This window comes from Alternaria arbusti, assembly GCF_024043155.1.
Source record: "Alternaria arbusti strain BMP 1465 chromosome Unknown scaffold_7, whole genome shotgun sequence".
Classification (NCBI taxonomy): Eukaryota; Fungi; Ascomycota; class Dothideomycetes; order Pleosporales; family Pleosporaceae; genus Alternaria; species Alternaria arbusti.
Window position 1 is genome coordinate 359,335 of NW_026249947.1, and position 17,963 is coordinate 377,297.

Genomic DNA, 17,963 nt, shown 5'->3' on the forward strand with positions numbered 1-17,963 from the left:
GCTGTAAGCAATCCCAGAGGTGTCCGGAATGTTGCAGAACTCTCTCTTAATGCTCTGACGTTAGCTATCTGGATACTGCTACCAAAGCGGTATGTGCAATAGCAGTGCAGAGCGTCAGTCTAGACGTGATAATGTGACATGCTGATGGCGCGGAAGAATGCATCCGCGAAGGTCCTGTAAGGGGTCTTAGCATAGTGCCGCCGCGTGCGCGCAAAGCCCCGACCCGTGACCGTCCATATGTGCTTCGCCACTTTACCCTGTCGATACGGACGCTTGTTATACGGTCCAGTATCTTGCGGGCGCGTCGCAAAGAATGATGTTAGAGAATGAGGGGGGCAACTGCAATGATGCGCGCGAGGACGGGGCCACCTTGGCAAAGCGGCACGGGCCTCAGCCGACGCGCCCATCCGAGGTCGCACCTGCCGTGTCTGCTCGCGCACCCCACTCAACTCATCTCTACATCAATCCTTCGTTCGACATGCATGGGTCCTTGTAACTGCTTCGCTGGAATTCCATTGCCATTATGCTTCGAAAGCGTACGACAGGTTCACCGCGCGGGAGGCAGCAATTTACCTTCGTCATCTGTCGGGAGCTGTGAACGTGGCCAGCGGCTATCAAACTACCAGAGCTGGGGTAGCGATCCTATGAGTAGGATCGAGACCTGCTTCAACGCGTACTAATGCACGACCGGAAGCTCGCATTGGAGCCGTTCACCCAATATCAGTGCATGCGGACTTTTTGACTACTCACTCGTACATCAAGGTAAGACGTATGCTGAGGACGCGACCTTTCAACTACTGGCTCCATGTACCTAAATTCTGGGATATAGCATGTGCACCATAAGACATTCTTAGATCAACCTCCTTTCACTCGAGACTGAAAGATCATAGTACATGCCGGACACTCTTATAATCCTACCGTCTGAGGCCAAGGCTACCTTCTTCAAGGTGTACACTTGTGGTTACGGACGCCGGGTCATGTGCTGTCGCAAGCTCTTCCCTACTATCATCCATCGCTAGCCACGTCTCTGATGGGTTCTCCTTGCGGTTCCCCGATCCACCCGAGCCACCAATGGTAGTGAGTTGGACTTCTTGCTCATCCGCATCAGGTCTTCTTATTGCGTTTCGGCCTGCGCGAACCAGGACAGCAAATGATGGGGTTAGACCGATGACTACGGCTGTCGATCTGGTTAGCGACATTGCCATCGGTAGTTTCCAGTCATGCTCAACCAAATCGTGGAATGAAGGACAGCGGACGTACCAACGGCGCACTCAGCCATGCCCCAGACTGCGAGCCATGTTCCGTCTGTGTCGGCATCTGTATTGATCGTGTTTGCGGTAATTTGGGCGGCTCGGAGTGTAGATATCATGATGCAAAGAACAGCACTAGCGAAAAGCGCATTGATGCCTAGCCCGTCTGTCAGCTTCCAGGGTATCATACATTATGATTGGCAACATCAAGCATTGAATGGCTCAAACTCCGCTGTGTTTTTTGAAGTTTGAGGGCGGAGACACATACTGCGAAGGTATCAGCAGTGCATACTGAACGTCAACTCGGCTTATGACCTACCCAATCTTTTGTCCTTGTGGCAATTGAAGATTCCACGTCAGATGCATGGGAAACGCAATGACTGTAAAGAGCGTTGATCAGATGAAGCTCTGAATGGTATATGTATTGTGTGCTCGCACGTACTCATGATGTTGGTCAGCGTGTCAGCAGCGAAAGAATACCAGACACTCATGAACTGACGCACCCTGTCGTGACAGCCACCGTTGAAGAACCCTTTTAGAGTCTCGCAGGATTCGATATAGCAGACGTAGTTCCCTACTTGAGTCTATCGATCCCTGTGAGCGCAGGTAGCATCAGGGTCGAAGCTGTACGGGGACTTACAATGGCACAAAACACCACGATGAACCACCAGATCTTGTTGTAGACACTTGGTACTCCTACCAGAAGCTTTCTATACAGGAACAGCAGGCTAAACTTAACCAGCCAAAGTATTATCCAGAAGGTGATAAGAGCGGGGAAGTACAGCCTTCCCAGCAAGAAACCTTCATCGATCAGTTCCGGATAATATGGCGCTCTTCCCTCTTGGACTGCCACGACGCGGTCTGACAATGGCGCAATCGCAATGTATAGTGCGCATTGAGAAACGAAGAAAGCGTATGCTAAAAAGACGCAGTAGTCTTCCGCTACAAACCTCTTCGGCCGCAGCACAAGGAGCACTATCCGAGCTATCATGACCACCGAGACAACAGATACGGCGACGTAGCCAACCGTAAGTACGGTCGTCTGCGAGAACGAGTTACTGGATTTCTTGATGCCCTCGCTGTTGCCGTTGGGTAGCGGAGCGTCTGGCATCGTGATAGATGTGCAAAAAGACCTGAAGCATCTAAAAAAAGGAAACGAGTTGGTGAAAACGAGTTAAATAGAGATGAAAAGACAGACGAGTGATGGGGCGCGGTCTATATGTGATGATCAACGCCTGAGATCAACACGGCTGAGACATTTTACATATGGGCTATAGGCTCCTTGTTGTGATGTCTGAGACATGCCTGCATCGGCAAGAGTGATTGACGCCCCAGTGATCCGGTAAATGGCGTTATCGTCAAGAGCGTTCCTTTGTTGGTGCTGCCGCTGCCAAGTTCTCGTGGTAGACGCTCCGTTCCGCCCATGTTCATCGTAGGCGCCACGCGCTATGCAGCGCGCGCCAAATTGCAATGCTTGCTATTCGTGACTCTTTGTATATGTCTCCTGGTGCCTTTGGCGGCCTTTCCCTTCTCTGCAAACTGCAAAATAATGCGCAATGCTTTGATTGTCGACGAACATGCTTTACTTCGCTAATGTCGTTTCTTTGCGCGCTCATAGAAGTTGGGCTTGCTTCGCTACTCAAGCGCTTGAAAATTTGGAAATGGTTTAGAGCAGCACATCCACGGAAGTACACTCGCAATGCGGGAGTCGGTGCGTGACATGCCGAAGCTGCGGAAGGGGCCACCCGCCGGGTGAAGTGAATCCGGCCGCACTGTCACATTGCTCTAGACCTTAACAGGTATAATCTGATTGGTGCGTGAATTCTCTGAACAAGGTGGTTTTTCGTGGACTATAGTCGTCAAGTCTCGTTGCGATGCTCAAACTGAAATATCGCACCACCCGGAGCCCGACAAGCCGGATGACCGGTGTCCGTGCCACCTTGGCAATGCGGCACGGTCCTCAACCAACGAGCCGCGCCTTTCCCACCTTCCGTGTCCGCTCGCCCACTCCACATATCTCATTCCAATGTGAATCCTTCGCTCGCCCTCATCCTCTTAACCAGTTGCTCCTGGGCGCAGGAGAGTTATCGCCATGATGACACAGCTACGCACGAGCGACTTGTCATTCGGCTCTGAAGTCCAGCAATGTGCCCCATCTCCTCCTGGAAGCCACATTTACTCAACCACTCTTGCCAAACCAGCGCTGAGGAGGCAATCCTACAAACGGAATATATGCACCCTATAGCGTATGCTAATGCAGGGCCGGCAGCTCACACTTGTCTCCATATGAACGCAGCCCCTCATCAGGCCTGTCTAGGCATCGGTTCGCATCCTGTCAACCCTTACGACGGAGTGAGGCTTGCACTCCGATTGGGTGTAATCCAAGGAAGCTATGTCCTTTTGCTAACAAAAGCCTAGCTAGAGCCACGGTGAACGCAGGTGTGAGCCAGAAGCCTCCTGTCGGTAGATGCAGGCTACTAATCCGAGGGACTTCTTCGCCTACTTACTCGTACATGAACATACATCTGTGGTCAACGGCCAAATGTAAAAGCACGAGGTAGCCTCGTCGTTCATCCTATTTTGGAGTCCTGTACAACATTCCCCACCATGAAATTTGTTGAGAAGGTTATGTGTGGCACCCTTGCCGTAATGGTAGGGGCGTCGGCCCAAGATACGTTCGAAGCACCTGATTTCAATGTAACCGAAGCCCTGATCCAGAATGGGGTCAATGTTTCCGCAATGCCTGAATTGGCGGGCTTGGCCATCCGATCGTCTTTAAGCGGCTGCTCCATCGCAGTGAGTTTTGGCGCTGTGCTTCTCTGCAGCATAAGCTAACTTCCACGACAGTGTGGCTCGCTCGAAGTCGTCTTCGGTAAAGAAAAGACTGCCCGTGGACAGAATGCCGAATACTGGTCGAACCAACAAGCCGCCGTTGTGCCGTATTGCACCTTTACTCCCAAGGCCACTCTTGAGGTGTCATCCTTGATACTGATATCTCGCCTTACCCAGTGCCCCTTTGCGGTAAAGAGTGGTGGGCATGCCGCGTTTCCCGGTGCTTCCAGTATCCATGGAGGTATTACGGTCGACTTGAAAGACTTCACCGTGCGCAAGCTGTCTGCGGACCAGAAGACTGTCGCTATTGGGCCAGGTAACCGGTGGATAGATGCATACCGGTATCTCACACCCTACAACTTGACGATAGTCGGTGGCCGAGTACGTTCAATTCGGACGCCAAGCTACTCTCCATGAAGTGCGCTTACATCTTCTAGGCCGCACACGTCGGTGTTGGTGGTCTGACTCTAGGTGGAGGCATCAGCGATTTGACAAACGAATACGGTCTTGCCTGCGACAATGTCGCGTCCTACGAAGTCGTTACCGCGTCTGGCGTTATTGTCAACGCGTCTCCGAGTCGCTACCCCGATCTATACTGGGCCCTACGCGGTGGCGGAAACAACTTCGGTATTGTCACAACCTTCCAATATGAGACTATTGTACAACCACCCATGTGGGGTGGGATGCGTATCCACGACCCCAGCACCACTCCCGCATTGATCACTGCTTTTGAGAACGCCATCAATAATGCCGAAGAAGATACGAAGCTCGCACACGTAGTGTCATTTACAACATACGATACTTACCAACTCGCGTTTACCGAACTCGAATACCTTCTCCCAGTCGACCTCTCGAACCCTCCCAAAATCGCCAGGGAGTATCTCGGTATCCCATTCATGCAAGACAAGACGAGCAACAGTACCCTCGAAGATCTGACGCCACACCGAAGCGACGATATGCCATCTGGTTTTCGCACCTCCATGTGGTCTGCGTCATTCAAAATGAGCGCCGAGCTCATCCAAAAGATGACCGATAGATTCTTTGAGGTGGCACCTAGTCTGCCTGCCGTCTCCGTGAACATTGCATTCCAAGCGTTCTCCAAGCCAGCGCTACAAGCGATGCAAAAGAAAGGTGGTAACGCCCTCGGCTTGTACCCCGAGAACGGCCCGTTCTTTCATGTCTTGGTGTATATGGCGTGGAACGAGTCTAGCGACGACACAACGATGATGAAGGCTGCCCAGTCCTATATTGAGACGTCCAAGGGTATGGCTAGGGAGCTGAGTGTCGATAACGAGTACTACTATATGCCGTACAGCAGCGGATATGAGCCTGTGGTTGCTGGGTATGGAGAGAAGAACATGGCGAGACTAAGGGCTATATCGCAAAGGTATGACCCGATGCAAGTTTTCCAGAATCTGCAACCGGGTTACTTCAAGCTTGATGGGAAAGCACCGCTTGGTGCGAGTATTTAGACAGCGCGCATGAAGCGAGCTGTCAATACTCAATACTTTAGGGTTCTGCGGCGTTTGCATTTGTCTGGCTGAGGCTATCCCGGTGGCTAACAAGGGTGAGGCTTCCAACGTCGGCGGAAGACCTTCATCCCTTGCAAAAAGAATTGGATGTGCACCTGCCCATGTGCGCTGGATGTTGCGCACGAGCGTAACTCAAACATTCAACTTCGACTGTGTACGGGAATCTGATCTGAAGGTCAACTGAAAGTTTCGTGGAGAACTTGCGGACAGGCCCGCCCGTCTGCAGACTGTGCCGCATGGCATGCACGATCAATCAATACCTGCATCTAATGTTCAGCATTCAGCCGGCATGATAATAGGTTTTGACTCGATGATGCAAGAACGAATGTATTGTGTATGTGGACCATGTTGTCTAAGTGAGTGTTGAACGCTTCTCTTCGAAGTGCGTATACCCGAGCGTCTCTTAGTTACCCTATCCCCTGCTGACTCCACAGCACCATTTCGCAAGCCCTCTTGATCTTAGCTAGAACCGCGTTTCCCATAGCAGATGGTCTTAAGCAGCTTCGTCGATAGTGATGACACCATCGTTGTTCGTGTCGTGCCTTTGTCAAGTCAACGTCACATCCAATAGCCATAAGAAGGATTCTAGCACTTACTCGTTAAACCACTTGACCCATACCTCACTATCTCCCTCCACCGCCATATACTTCAGATAGCGGTCCAGAGTGATACTGCCCGCACCCTCTGTATCAGCTTCCATGAAAGCTGTCGTGGTGGCGTCCGAACGGTCCTCCAGTTCGAGTGGAACGTCCCGTTTCGAGTGGCGACAGCCGCCTTTGCAGGCGCAGCAGAATATGTTGCATTTGCCGTATCCGCAGCATGGTGTACCTCCAGTTCTATCAGCACATCCACCGCCTTGGCTGGCGTTACAGCACGCGGCGGAGGCCAAAGGAAGAAGAGCGGCGAGGCATGCGATCCAGGACAATGACAACATCGTAACTTGGGAGTTATAGTTTGTGAATAGAGTAACGTAGGTGTAATAACGATGCTTTTAGTGTGCAGAGTGATTTTGTTCTTTGTGGTGGAAACCAAGCTCAACGGCGAACGAAGAGCTTTATGTATCTTCCAGAGTTGGGATCGCCGTGATGTTAGTATCCTGCAGCGATAAGTCAGATACCTAGGTAGCCCCACACAACACCTTTTTGTTCAAAGTAGATTGTGTTTAATTTGTTGCTTTGCAGCGACAACTTTGAACAGTCGGCACGGTGGTACTTCATTTGGAGTAAATTGTGTTTACTTCATGACTTTGCAGCAATGACCTTAGCCGTCAGCACGATAGTACTTCATCTGCAGTCTTCCGTTGGTACATGTAAATAGTTTCAGACCTCGTTTGAATAGTAGTACACACAGGAGTAGCACAGTGAGCTATCTGAATAGGATGGCGGTGTTACAGGTAGCTTCGTTTAACGCAACATGATCATCGTGTGGCAGCACTAGACGTCCACGGGTATTCTGAATCCATCGAGTTTGTGTTACAAACAGCGGCATACATATATATGAGGACATGTACCTATGAGGCGCAGCCCCCGTAGCCTGCTCGCGATTGGGTGGGTTGGATAATTGTGGGGCTTGGGGGCAGCACTAGACGTTCATCTCGAAGTCTGCTTGCATACCTGGGTATTAGCCTACGATGCGGACCATATGCCTACTGATTGTGCTTGAATTCAACATCCGCGGAACGTCAACTCCAAACGATTCTTCCCGTTGATGGAAAAGAAGTACTGCATTACCACACTCATGTCGTAGACAGCGAGAAGATATCTAATGCAACCTCAACGCCAACCGTGGTTTTCCTCACCTGCACGCAATGCGACGGGACGTGTGATATGCTTGTCTGGAGCCTACCGGACACGCTTCCCCAGCTTCGCGCATCGCACGCCAGAGTCTTCTCACATAGCCTATGTCGTCACTGAGCGCAGTAATCCTTCTGCTACATCAAGCGTGGCGCTTCTCATATGTCAGGCACAGCAGTAAGGAATGGTAGACGTTCGAATCCGCATGGTGATCGAACAAGGACGAAAAGCTTTCTGCCCCAAGGTAGCATCCGCACGTTACCAACATCCGGATCAACTCCAACGACAGCTTCGCAATCTGTCCACATCAGCATTCAAGGCAACCGTACACCTTTTCCTTACCCTCACTACCATCGTCATACCACCTCTCTTGTCTTAACCCCCAACTCCCCCAGCCCCATCCTCATACCACCCGTTCATCCTACCCCAGCGACCGCAACCCAGTAAAGCGACCCTAACCACGCGTACCTGGCGCCTCGCACATCTCAGGAACCGAACCCATGTCTGGCAGAAAAGCCAGTTGCGATTGGCTCAGCGCAATGTTTGATGTCGAAACAGACATGGAGGCGGCGCAGCATGCGGCGCATGAACGTCGGGGGGCTATTTTTGCAATCGACGGGAGGAAGGAAGGAAGCGATGGCGCGATGGGATGGGGGCCATAAGGCTGGCGCTGGCGCGGCGGCGGTACCTGAGACTAGGCGGTAATACGAGACTTGGCCCCTAGGGAGGAGGTCTTGAGAATGGTTGTCGCATTTGCCGTTTTGGCGATGGGGAGATGGGCGCGTTGCGGCTTACGAATTACAAATGCGTGTCGGAGGGCGCCGTCTTCGTATGTTTGCTATCGATTTTCATCAGCCGCAGCAGGTGCGAATGGTGTTCTGACCGGTGATCATGCATCGAGCCAGTGGCTTGACGCCTTGGACGACTATCTGATGGCTCAGCCCTGTGAACGCGGTGCTGCGCCTCACCCACCACCACCACCCACCGAACGATAGCTTCCCGCCGCAACACGCGGACATGCGACAAACCACCACGCATCGACCACCGAACACCTACCTCGACGACCAAGCCATTGCCCAATCACTTTCACTTTTTCTGCCAGTACCTGCGACCAGCGTAGCCCTGTCCAGCTCAGCGACGTACCCATCAATACTCGGCTACTGCCCCATAGCAGGCGAAGATTGACCACAAAAGTCCACAGTTGGGCAGGGCCGCTATGACTCCTCGGGGGGTAGACCCCAGCAAGCGAGGTCGACACGTTGACATTTGCACCGGACTACATTAGAAAATACTAAAGTATTGGACTGTGGGGAAGCATATCGGATCGGGTGGTTGGGATGAGGTTGGGTTCGGACGAGGGTGAATATTGGCGCTCAGCGCTGTTCTGTGTGAGTCGACGAACACGGGAATCCAGCTAGACACGTTGGCCAGCGAGACCAGCCTCGCCGGATGGGCAAAGGGCAGCTCCTGGTAAATGCGGGGGAGCTGGTGAGCTGGCAATACAGCTTGCGCACTGCTTTTGTCCTGAAACACTGACACGGGCAGCTCCGACGATGCAGGAGAGTGATGATATGGTTGATTCGAGACCGGGCGTGCTGTGGGTTTCGTGCAGGTACTCGTTCTGGTTGACCGGTGAGGCTGCAATGCATGCACGCTGCACCTACTACGACGTCGACTAGAGGGCTAGCTGCATATTGACCGGTGACAATGGAGTCGCGGCCTGCTCCACTGGAGAATAAGAATATGCATATCATATGCAATCGACAATTATCCATGATGGAGTCGCGCATTCGTTGAACTGTCGTTGTTGTGCTGGGCTGGCCAGTTGCGAGCTCATCCTGATTATAGACAGGGTGGGGCTGGGGGCTGGCTCGAGTGCGGCTACCGGCATCACCCACGGGCTCTGGGGATGCGCAGTCGGGAACGTCCTTGATCAGAACAGATAGCTGCCGCGATATTGGGACAGTTGTCAATGCGCGATAAAGATGGAGAAGTGTTCTGGATTGTAGATGTCGCTATCAGGTCTGGCTAGTATGAGGGGTTGGCGGGGCCTTTGGGCTGGATAGTGCGAAGTGCAGCTCATCAATTCTCCATCTCTCCTGAGGTTTGCAGTCTCTCTTTCCACCATCGCTCGATGACAAACAGGTGCTGACGATATGTGACGTCCGATATTGGTAACTCGGTCGTTCTGCGGCGGACGCGCAATAACGTTCGTACATTCTCGTTCGATCCTCGTGTCGCGGGAAGAAGCGAGACAGTTGCTATTATCGTGAGGCTCCTACTATCGAGATCCTTCGAACTGTGGCAATATCGCCGTTGCGTTCAGGGTTGTATTTTTGGTAGTGGCGAGGATTTCTATTGAGTTCTGGTTGTGGCAGACGGCGCTGAAGATCGAGCACTGCCGGCGAGGCCGCTGCCTATCTGCCGGCTGCCGTTCAGCGCAAGTACCCCGCAACACCACATTCCATCGCTACCAGCCATCCAGGCCTCTCTTAGTAATCTCCTACCAAGGCAACCATCACAGTAGACATATTCTCGAACACCACCGATCACGGTACCTTCGTCGCCCGCCCCCAACTTGGCAGACCCTTGACTTCCATCGTCCCGTGTGAGATCCAAGATTCCTGCCTGGACCCTGACGTCTGCCATCATTTGCCCCGCAGCGCAACCTTGGAATCCTCCCTGACGAAGATCAGAATTCTGCCGTCGTGAGCCTTGACGATAAGACGTCATGGGCGACGACCCCCAGCATCCCGACTGTCATCAGAAACATCCGACCAGGGCCCCAGTCCAGCTGACGATGATGTCGTCCTGGTTTCATACGGGGGCTGAGGTCATGTATGTCAGAAAGTGGCTTTGTGGCTCAGTATTGCACATTTGAAATCAACCGCGACGGAATGACATCTTTGCGCAACCACGGAATACACTAGCAGTTGTGCAAATGCAAGTCTCACTTTGATACTCCAGGAGGGTGTATCGAAACCCACTTACCTCGCCGGGGCGATAAGGAGGGTGCTTGCGACGCCAGGCAGACATCAGGGTCCATTCGCACACACGCGCGGAAATCTTGGTAACGGGGGTGTTCACGCACTCGTATCCGGCGCCGGCGATCAATATATTCCTGGCCACATGATGGGAAACTTGGCTGGAGATAAGACAAGGTGTTGCTGGCTGCCCTGGGGTCTGATTGGTCGTGTCTCAGGCGTAACAAAGGGAAGAGCCAGAGGGGAGCAGCCGAGGTGTGTGTCTTGTAGGAGTCATTGTTGGTTCGAGAGGTCTTGTGTGTGACTGTTTCAGAGTAGCGTGGTTCTGTGGGATTCTGTGTGTGTGGAGCAAGACTTGCGCTATCGGAGCGCATCTTGTAGTTGTCTGTCGCAAAGGTATTCTAGACTATTGTAGAAATGATATGAGTATTATTCTTGGGTAATGGGGCAAAGTCACTTCATGATGGCACAGTGATGTTGAGTGATGAGGAGATGTCTCCATTATTAGCTATCTAGCCAGACCCTCTAGTCTCAGCCCATTAACGTCATTCCAAGTTTCCTCCGCATCATCCAGGGTCCATTACCCTGGAGCGCATCATCCATTCCCTCCTCAAACACCGCAAAGGTGGAGGCATGCAACTGTGATCCTTTGCAGGTATCATTCCACCGTCGTTCCTTCAGCACCCAATAGCATGTATAAGCAACGCATAAGCAAGGCGTGCGATAAAGCATGTATGAACGTGTGTTTGGCGGTGGCGCGCACCGGCGCGGAGCTTTTGCAGCGTCCGCCCGCGGATGTCGTCGTGGTGGGATCGGAGTGATTGACCGCGCGGCCGCTAGGCCTCGTAGCCGTAGATGGTATTGTGGGTATCGTATTACTCAATAAGTCGTAGTTCGTAAGGCGCAAAGAAAGTCTTCAAGTCATCATTCATCGGTAGTAGCCAGACGACCGGTGCTCGCGGATGTCGCGTGATGATGGCTCGCGGACCTCGACAGCGTAGTGCTTAGCAGCCCGGCGCTGCTTAGCCACTTCCTCCTCGTAGAGCGACCCGCGCTTGGAGTTGGGAGTGTTGCTGATCTCGGCGAGTGGACGCTTCGGCCGGCTGGTGGAGTGCTGTGGCCAGTCGACGATTTCGCTGTTGCGTCGTGATGATGACTTCTTGGTCTTTGGCTCTTGCTCAACCTTGACGGAGTGGCTTCGTCGGGGAGAGGCGGGTGCTGTGCGGGGGGCAACGTAGTAGCTGCGGTCCATGGAGACGAATGGCTTGCGGGATCGGTGACGGATGCTACGCTCAATGGCCTTGAGGAGGCTGCAGACCTCGATGTAGCCGGCGGGGATCTCTACACGGACGAGCTTGTTGTCTTCCTCGACAGTTGAGTAGGTGGCTCCATCGGACTTCTGGTAGATGTAGCGAGCGACCTGTTGAGCGAGACTGTGGCCGACGTCGCAGAGCTGCTCGTGGTTGCGGTGGACTTCGTAAGGGTTGTGGCAGTAAGCACACTTCCTGGCGTGCATCTCGAAGTGGTAGGCGGCCCAGCTCTCAGCAGTGTTGACGGGGCGGGAGAAAGAGTCGACAGGGTCCTCGTAGAAGCCGACCACGCGCTCCTTCTTGGCCGTGGAAGGCCGCGAGTGAACGATGGTAGGCTGGTTTGTGCGTGCGGAAGGCATCTTGGGCGATGAAGGGGGTGAGTTCTTCAGGATGGACTTGGGGTAAGCCGTTGTGACGTTGTTGCCAAGGTACGGAATGGTAGCGAAGTCACTCCCGGGTGGGAGGGTGATATTGGTGTAGTGTTGTTGAGCGTTGGTTGACTTTGGTCGTTATGGGATGGCGAAGACTGGTTGTTATGTAGATAGCAGGTCGTCGTCGTCTGGAGTGAGTTGGTATGAATGGAGGGGCCATGGTGGGTGCGGGTGCCATGGAATATATGTCTTGTCTCTGTACAGAGGCCGCATGCCCAGGGTGTGGGTGGAAGCCTGAGCTAGGCCAGGGTTGCCTGCGCCCATCAGCAGGGCTAGGTTAGCTGCTCCTAGTGCCCAGACTGGGGGGGCCATGGCCGGCTAGCGAGGGCGGTGACTTGAAATGTTCCTTTCGATCCGTGCATGACGACGATGTCTTGGGAACCGCCGCTAGACGCATGTTTCGTCAGTCAGAGGGCCGCCAACGGCCGCTGCTCGAGGGCGCTGTCATTGGCGATGGTGAGCTGTCGCTTCGCGCACTGCTGTCGGAGAATGGGTCCAGCAGTGCCAGCACCCGCCGCACCGACTCCTGGCGCCCGTCAACGTGTCCAGTCGGGCAGAGAGAACACCTATGCTGTCTCTCCAACGAGGTCGGCCGCTTCCGTGGATGGGGTCTGATTATTCGACGCTGCGCCTCATGTCGCTGTCCGCGTTCGCAGGGTGTTGAGGGGTGGGCGGGTGGTCGCTGCCTGTTTCTCGAGGCATCAGCCACACCCAATCCGGCCTAGACTTGTTTTCTCCCCACCATCGATTTCTCATTTGCGCAGCACTCCCACAATCTCACCGCTACCCAGGTTCGCGCATAGCCACAACCTCCCGCAACCCATCTACCAACTAATGCACAGCGCAGAGTAGCTGTTGAAGTCCTTGTGCGACTGTGCGAATCGCTGCAAAATTGCACTTTGCGTGGCTGGCGTGCTACAGACCGGCGGCTGCAACCACGACAAGACCCACAACACCTCAGCTAGGGCTGTGCTAAAGGGTCTACGCCCTTCAATGTGCGCCAGTCGAGGGCGCCGAACATGCAAATTGTTTGCGTGTCTGCGAAAGACTCATCAGACACCCTGTTACTCGACGCTTGCCGAACAACGTGCATAGCGCTACGCACCCACCGATTTATTAGCTCTTCTCATTCTGGTTGACCGGAGTTTGACACCTCGTCATTCGTCAATTGGGCTCTCTGGTGACTCTTTTCACTATCGGCGCGTTGGTACAGCAGTTCGCGCCCACCCCACCGAGCTGAGCAGGCCCTGGTTACCAATGTATCCTTCGGTGTACAGCGGAAGTGTTTCATCACGAGAAACACGTGGACGGGCCCCGAATAGTCATGTTTCACACCTGGCTGTCGCTCGATTTTACCAACGGTGAGTCAATGTGCCCCGTTTGGCACTTCTCGGTGTCTCTCTTGGCGCTTTCCTATGACTCCGACTGCGACTCGACAGTCGGCTCGCCCCGTATGTCGGAGCAAGCCATCAAACTGCCAATCCCGCTTGTAGGCATCTTCTAGTGGCACATGATCAAGTCACTGGCCTTGGCCGGAGATTTAATGGCTTCTAGCGCCATGTCGCTCATCATGACAGCCGCAAACACCGGTTCGTCGGCTCTGCACCGCCACACAATGCCGCTAGTTACACGATAGAAACTCCAGTCGTCATTCTCCCATCTCGTAAGCTCCTCCATGCCATACCAAGACCCTCTTCCAAGGCTACCATGCATGGCGACCAGAAGCCACTAGCATCCGATATCCAGAAATACGCCATACCATGGCGCCACAGAGGCGTCTTAGGAAGCCTAGGAATTACGGCATCGTTGTCTCCACATGTCGTACTTCGGAGGATGGAACGCTCCGTCTCTCCTTGTGAACTGTCTCAGTTGCCTTGCCGGAATCAAGCTTCGATGCGCACGCCGCCGGAGTATCCTTCCACTGCTTCATTCTCCTAACATGCCCAAGCATCTTCCGTTGTTTGTGATCAGCTGATATGAGTAGGTCTGCCGTGGTCTGGATCAAGCCCTCGGTGAATCTGCGTTACCAGAGACTAGGCAACAAGTCGCCGTCATAGCTGAGGATGAGGTACCAGGCGATGGATATCGTCGGATTGCCGGCGTGCCCCATAATCTAGTCGGCTGGCGTGACCTCTCGCTCACTCAATGCTCTTAGAAGCTGGCCTTGACATGTGTCTTCGCGTTCAACGTACCTCGTGACATTAGCAAGTGTATGTACGTTAGCATCTCAAAGTGTGGAGTCGTATGCAGTATTGGTTCGACTGATTAATAACACCGTCTAGCCGCATTTGAACTGACAAGTGCAGGAGGGTCCAGATAAGATTGTGGGACCACGCGAAGCGGGTCAGTCACGTGCGCACCCTTTCATCCGCGCGACATCACGTACCACTTGACTTTCGGACGTGGCGCTTACTAAATCGACTGGATACTGGCGATAGAGGCGATCAATTCGGCAATACTTCGCGATTCTCTTATCTTGTCCAGATCTGAAGCTGACTTGCTCCCGTAGTAAGCGGCAATGCTTACCAAGTTCACCGGTTGCTGGGCCTTTCATCAGCACAAACCTGTTCTCCAGAACAACGAACACGGTGAACGGCAGCTCAAGGTCAGCTGAAATTGACTTCGCGGCATGCGGGCGTTACGACGATCTCCAAGCAGACCAGTAGTGTCAAGCTCGAAATAGGGGTCCTCAATCGCCATCGCGTCCGGCATCACCCTTGCGTTTGGCAAAAGAAACTACTGTCGCGCCAGCGTTAATTGTAGATGAACAGCGAACACTCAATACCTGATCAGCTTGCTGCTGACATGTACACGCAAAGCTTCCACGGGGACCGTCAGCCGCTGACTACCCCACAAACTGGCGGTCTCGCCGTTTCCGTTAATGGGGATGTGCATCGAGCTGCTTGCTTTTCAAACTCAATCGCGCTCCAGACAGTCGGAGATTTCTTTTGCAGATCCCGCGATGATCGGAGCAAAGTCGCGCAACGTGAACTACAACCACCATTTTCAAGCCTCCAAGCACTGCAACAACCACACAATGCACAGAAGATGCAAGAGAAGACCTCCATCTCCAAGATGATACGGTGAATTGATACCCAAGGCTGAGACACATGACCGCGCGTTTCAGCGGAACGGTAAGCCTTAGCCTGTTCCTGGGCTAGTTTGCGATCTGTGCTTCCACACCTCACACCGCTTTTCAGCGAAACTTTGCAGGAGCGCAGCGACCGCATTTTTGCTTGAAATACCAGACATCCCTTCTATTCTCCTAATTCTTTCTTTTCTAGAACACCTTGCCCTTGACCGGTTGCTTGAAAGGATAACGACGTTGCGAAACAGAAAGAGAAGAGGAAATGCCACCCCGAAGCGTGTGTTTGAATGTGTTTACGTCCAGTCTTGGCGATGGCAATGGAGCGGTGAACACTGGTCGACATTCCATAATGGACAGGAGGGATAGCGCGCAGAGTGGTATGTTGGAGTCCTTTTCGAAGTTGCAACTGCAGACTTTGAAATCGTCATTGCGATGCATACTAACTTTGCAAACCAGACATTCCGAGACGGTCCTCTGACGGCTCTGTCGCATCGCAAGCCACACCACCAGCGACCACCTCACCACTCCCTGCGTTCAACCGACCCGAACTCTTCCATTCCCTGCGTCCGATGGCCAGCACCGAAAGCCTAAACGGCGCATTCAACAGCAAACGTAAGTTTGGACTCCTATCTCCAGCTCCCATGTGGCGCGATGCAGGAACCCGATTTGATTCGCTGGGCTGCATTAGTGCGCATGTGGCGCTCCACTTTATCCCACAATTATCGCCGGCCGCCTTACTGGCCTGGCACTACAACACCACTTCACTTCTTACTTCTTACAAACTTCATGATGCTAGGGCCTTGACGCTAACATGCAACAGCTTGCACAACATGCTCCGGCGAACCCGCACGCCGCCGCTGCTCCCGCTGCAAGGCTGCTTACTACTGCGACCGCAACTGCCAAAAGTCGGACTGGAAGACCCACCGCAACGTCTGCGAACCCATCACCCAGACTTACTCCGCTCCTGCTACACCCAACTTCTCCAACCCCACCAGCCCCACGAACGAGTCTTGAAGGATGCGACTACTGCCACGCCGCTGAACGTAATGAACGCTGGAGGAGTCAATAGAGCAGAGGCGCTGCGAATGGAACGACGGATGTGTGATATCAAGAGCAATCACCTGCTACGAACTAATGATACGAATCGACTGGACTTGGGAAAACTGGACTGCGGCGTTACTTTTGTTTTTTGTTGTTGTTTGATTGAGGAGGTGTTTTTGGGTGTTATTACATTTAGAAAGAGCGAAAGCATTCAGTTGCACTGCATAGCGAAACTAGCGAAATCATACTCATTCTTAGCTTTTTTGGAAGACGGGACTTCTTTTGCGCTTTGCGAGATGTGTGATGGTTGATGGTTAATGGTTGATGGGTCAGACTGCACTTTTGGGAAGCATTGTTTCGCTTAGTGTTGTGCTTCACGAGGCTTTACGAGATTCTGCCCTTTCGGCGCAATCGTTGTGTATCTGACTCGCACTCAAATATATACGCTCACCGCTCCTCTCCACGGAGTCACCAACTCGGACATACGTGGCATATTCCTTCACGCACTGTCCACGCAGTATTGTTGTTGCGGCGGATGATGCATTCATGTTCTAATCTGCTATGTAGCCGACTACGCAGTCTCCTAACGCCACGCGCGCCTTTACCGACTGCTTCTTCATGCTGCTTGCTGGGATCGATCTAATCCATAGGTCGTTTTGTTACACGATTGTTATCTCCTGTTCAACTAGGTTTTTGATATCGTGTTCTTCAAGGCCCCCAAACCTGCCAATCCTTCGCACAATGCCTAGGCCAGCCGGGATTAGAACGAGACCTTGGTAATCTACCCAATCATTGTCATCTTCCGAGCCCAACCAGCGTCGTAGAGGCAGAAGTACTAAAACGACGAAACCGACCATTAGAGCTGTTTAATAGAAGTTGGGAGGGTTGGTGAAAACTCACGAACGATGAAAGGGTCACTACGGATTTCTTTGTGATCCATAGAACAGGTCATATGGTATGTTGGGCAGTGGCTAAGAACTGCACCTTTGGTGGCTTGGTCAAAATAGGCTCTGTAAAACCTTTGCAATGGTGGCTCAGTGACCTTACTCTCGTAATGATCAAGCGAGCATATTCTGTACAAACCCCCATTTAGTCCTTTAACGCTGGCAATGGCTACCTTTCCACAGATCTTGATAGATGCATGGACCACCTCTCCATACGGGATTTGAGCATTCTTGGGGAGTACTCCCGCCGATATCAAGTTGCAACAGTCTTCATGTTCTTCATGTTCATTTCCATACCGCAGAAAGACTCCATCAACGGCAGCCCAGGACCAGGATGGTGCTCTGTACGGGCTGCCGACACCTCGTTCTTCTGAAAGATTTGTTGTTCCCCAAGACAGTTGCTCAATAAGTTTGTATCGCCAGAGTCCTGCAAAGTAATCTCCAAGGACCGCAGAAAATCGTTCTGCCAGAGCTGCAATGGCAGGCAACTTGTCGCTTTTTATGGACATGTCTCGATGCGAATAATCCTGAACAATCTGTAACCACTCCCAAAGAGCCTTCTCTGGGTCTGTGCTGAGCTGGGAGATCAACTTTGGTGCTGGGTCGTGTCCTGAATCTACCGTCAATGAGTTGTTCAAACTCATCATACCTGATGCACATCGCCACTCTAAAGTATGTTCAGTATAAGCCAGTAGCCGGCTAGCCATCATCTGTTCTTGTAATGCCCATGCTCGTGTGCTCAGTGGGTTGCGTGGCTT

General features: G+C 52.8%; 4 protein-coding genes across 4 annotated transcripts; 2 read left to right on the plus strand and 2 right to left on the minus strand.

Annotated features, from left to right (window-relative positions):
- Positions 1 to 914: 914 nt before the first annotated feature.
- J4E86_005929 (uncharacterized protein) lies at positions 915 to 2,361 on the minus strand (the record flags this gene model as incomplete). The annotated part of the gene is made up of 4 exons (XM_051446460.1): positions 915 to 1,177; positions 1,261 to 1,407; positions 1,693 to 1,834; positions 1,891 to 2,361. 4 exons carry the CDS (start codon positions 2,359 to 2,361, stop codon positions 915 to 917), a joined length of 1,023 nt encoding a protein of 340 aa, XP_051302035.1.
- Positions 2,362 to 3,857: 1,496 nt separating this feature from the next.
- Positions 3,858 to 5,554, plus strand: J4E86_005930 (uncharacterized protein; the record flags this gene model as incomplete). Its single annotated transcript, XM_051446461.1, has 3 exons — positions 3,858 to 4,046; positions 4,098 to 4,463; positions 4,520 to 5,554. The coding sequence occupies 3 exons, from the start codon at positions 3,858 to 3,860 to the stop codon at positions 5,552 to 5,554; spliced, it is 1,590 nt and encodes a 529-aa protein (XP_051302036.1).
- Positions 5,555 to 11,319: 5,765 nt separating this feature from the next.
- J4E86_005931 (uncharacterized protein) lies at positions 11,320 to 12,060 on the minus strand (the record flags this gene model as incomplete). The annotated part of the gene is made up of 1 exon (XM_051446462.1): positions 11,320 to 12,060. One exon carries the CDS (start codon positions 12,058 to 12,060, stop codon positions 11,320 to 11,322), a length of 741 nt encoding a protein of 246 aa, XP_051302037.1.
- A 3,509-nt stretch (positions 12,061 to 15,569) lies between these two features.
- J4E86_005932 (uncharacterized protein) lies at positions 15,570 to 16,234 on the plus strand (the record flags this gene model as incomplete). The annotated part of the gene is made up of 3 exons (XM_051446463.1): positions 15,570 to 15,597; positions 15,677 to 15,832; positions 16,041 to 16,234. 3 exons carry the CDS (start codon positions 15,570 to 15,572, stop codon positions 16,232 to 16,234), a joined length of 378 nt encoding a protein of 125 aa, XP_051302038.1.
- Between the last annotated feature and the right edge of the window lie 1,729 nt (positions 16,235 to 17,963).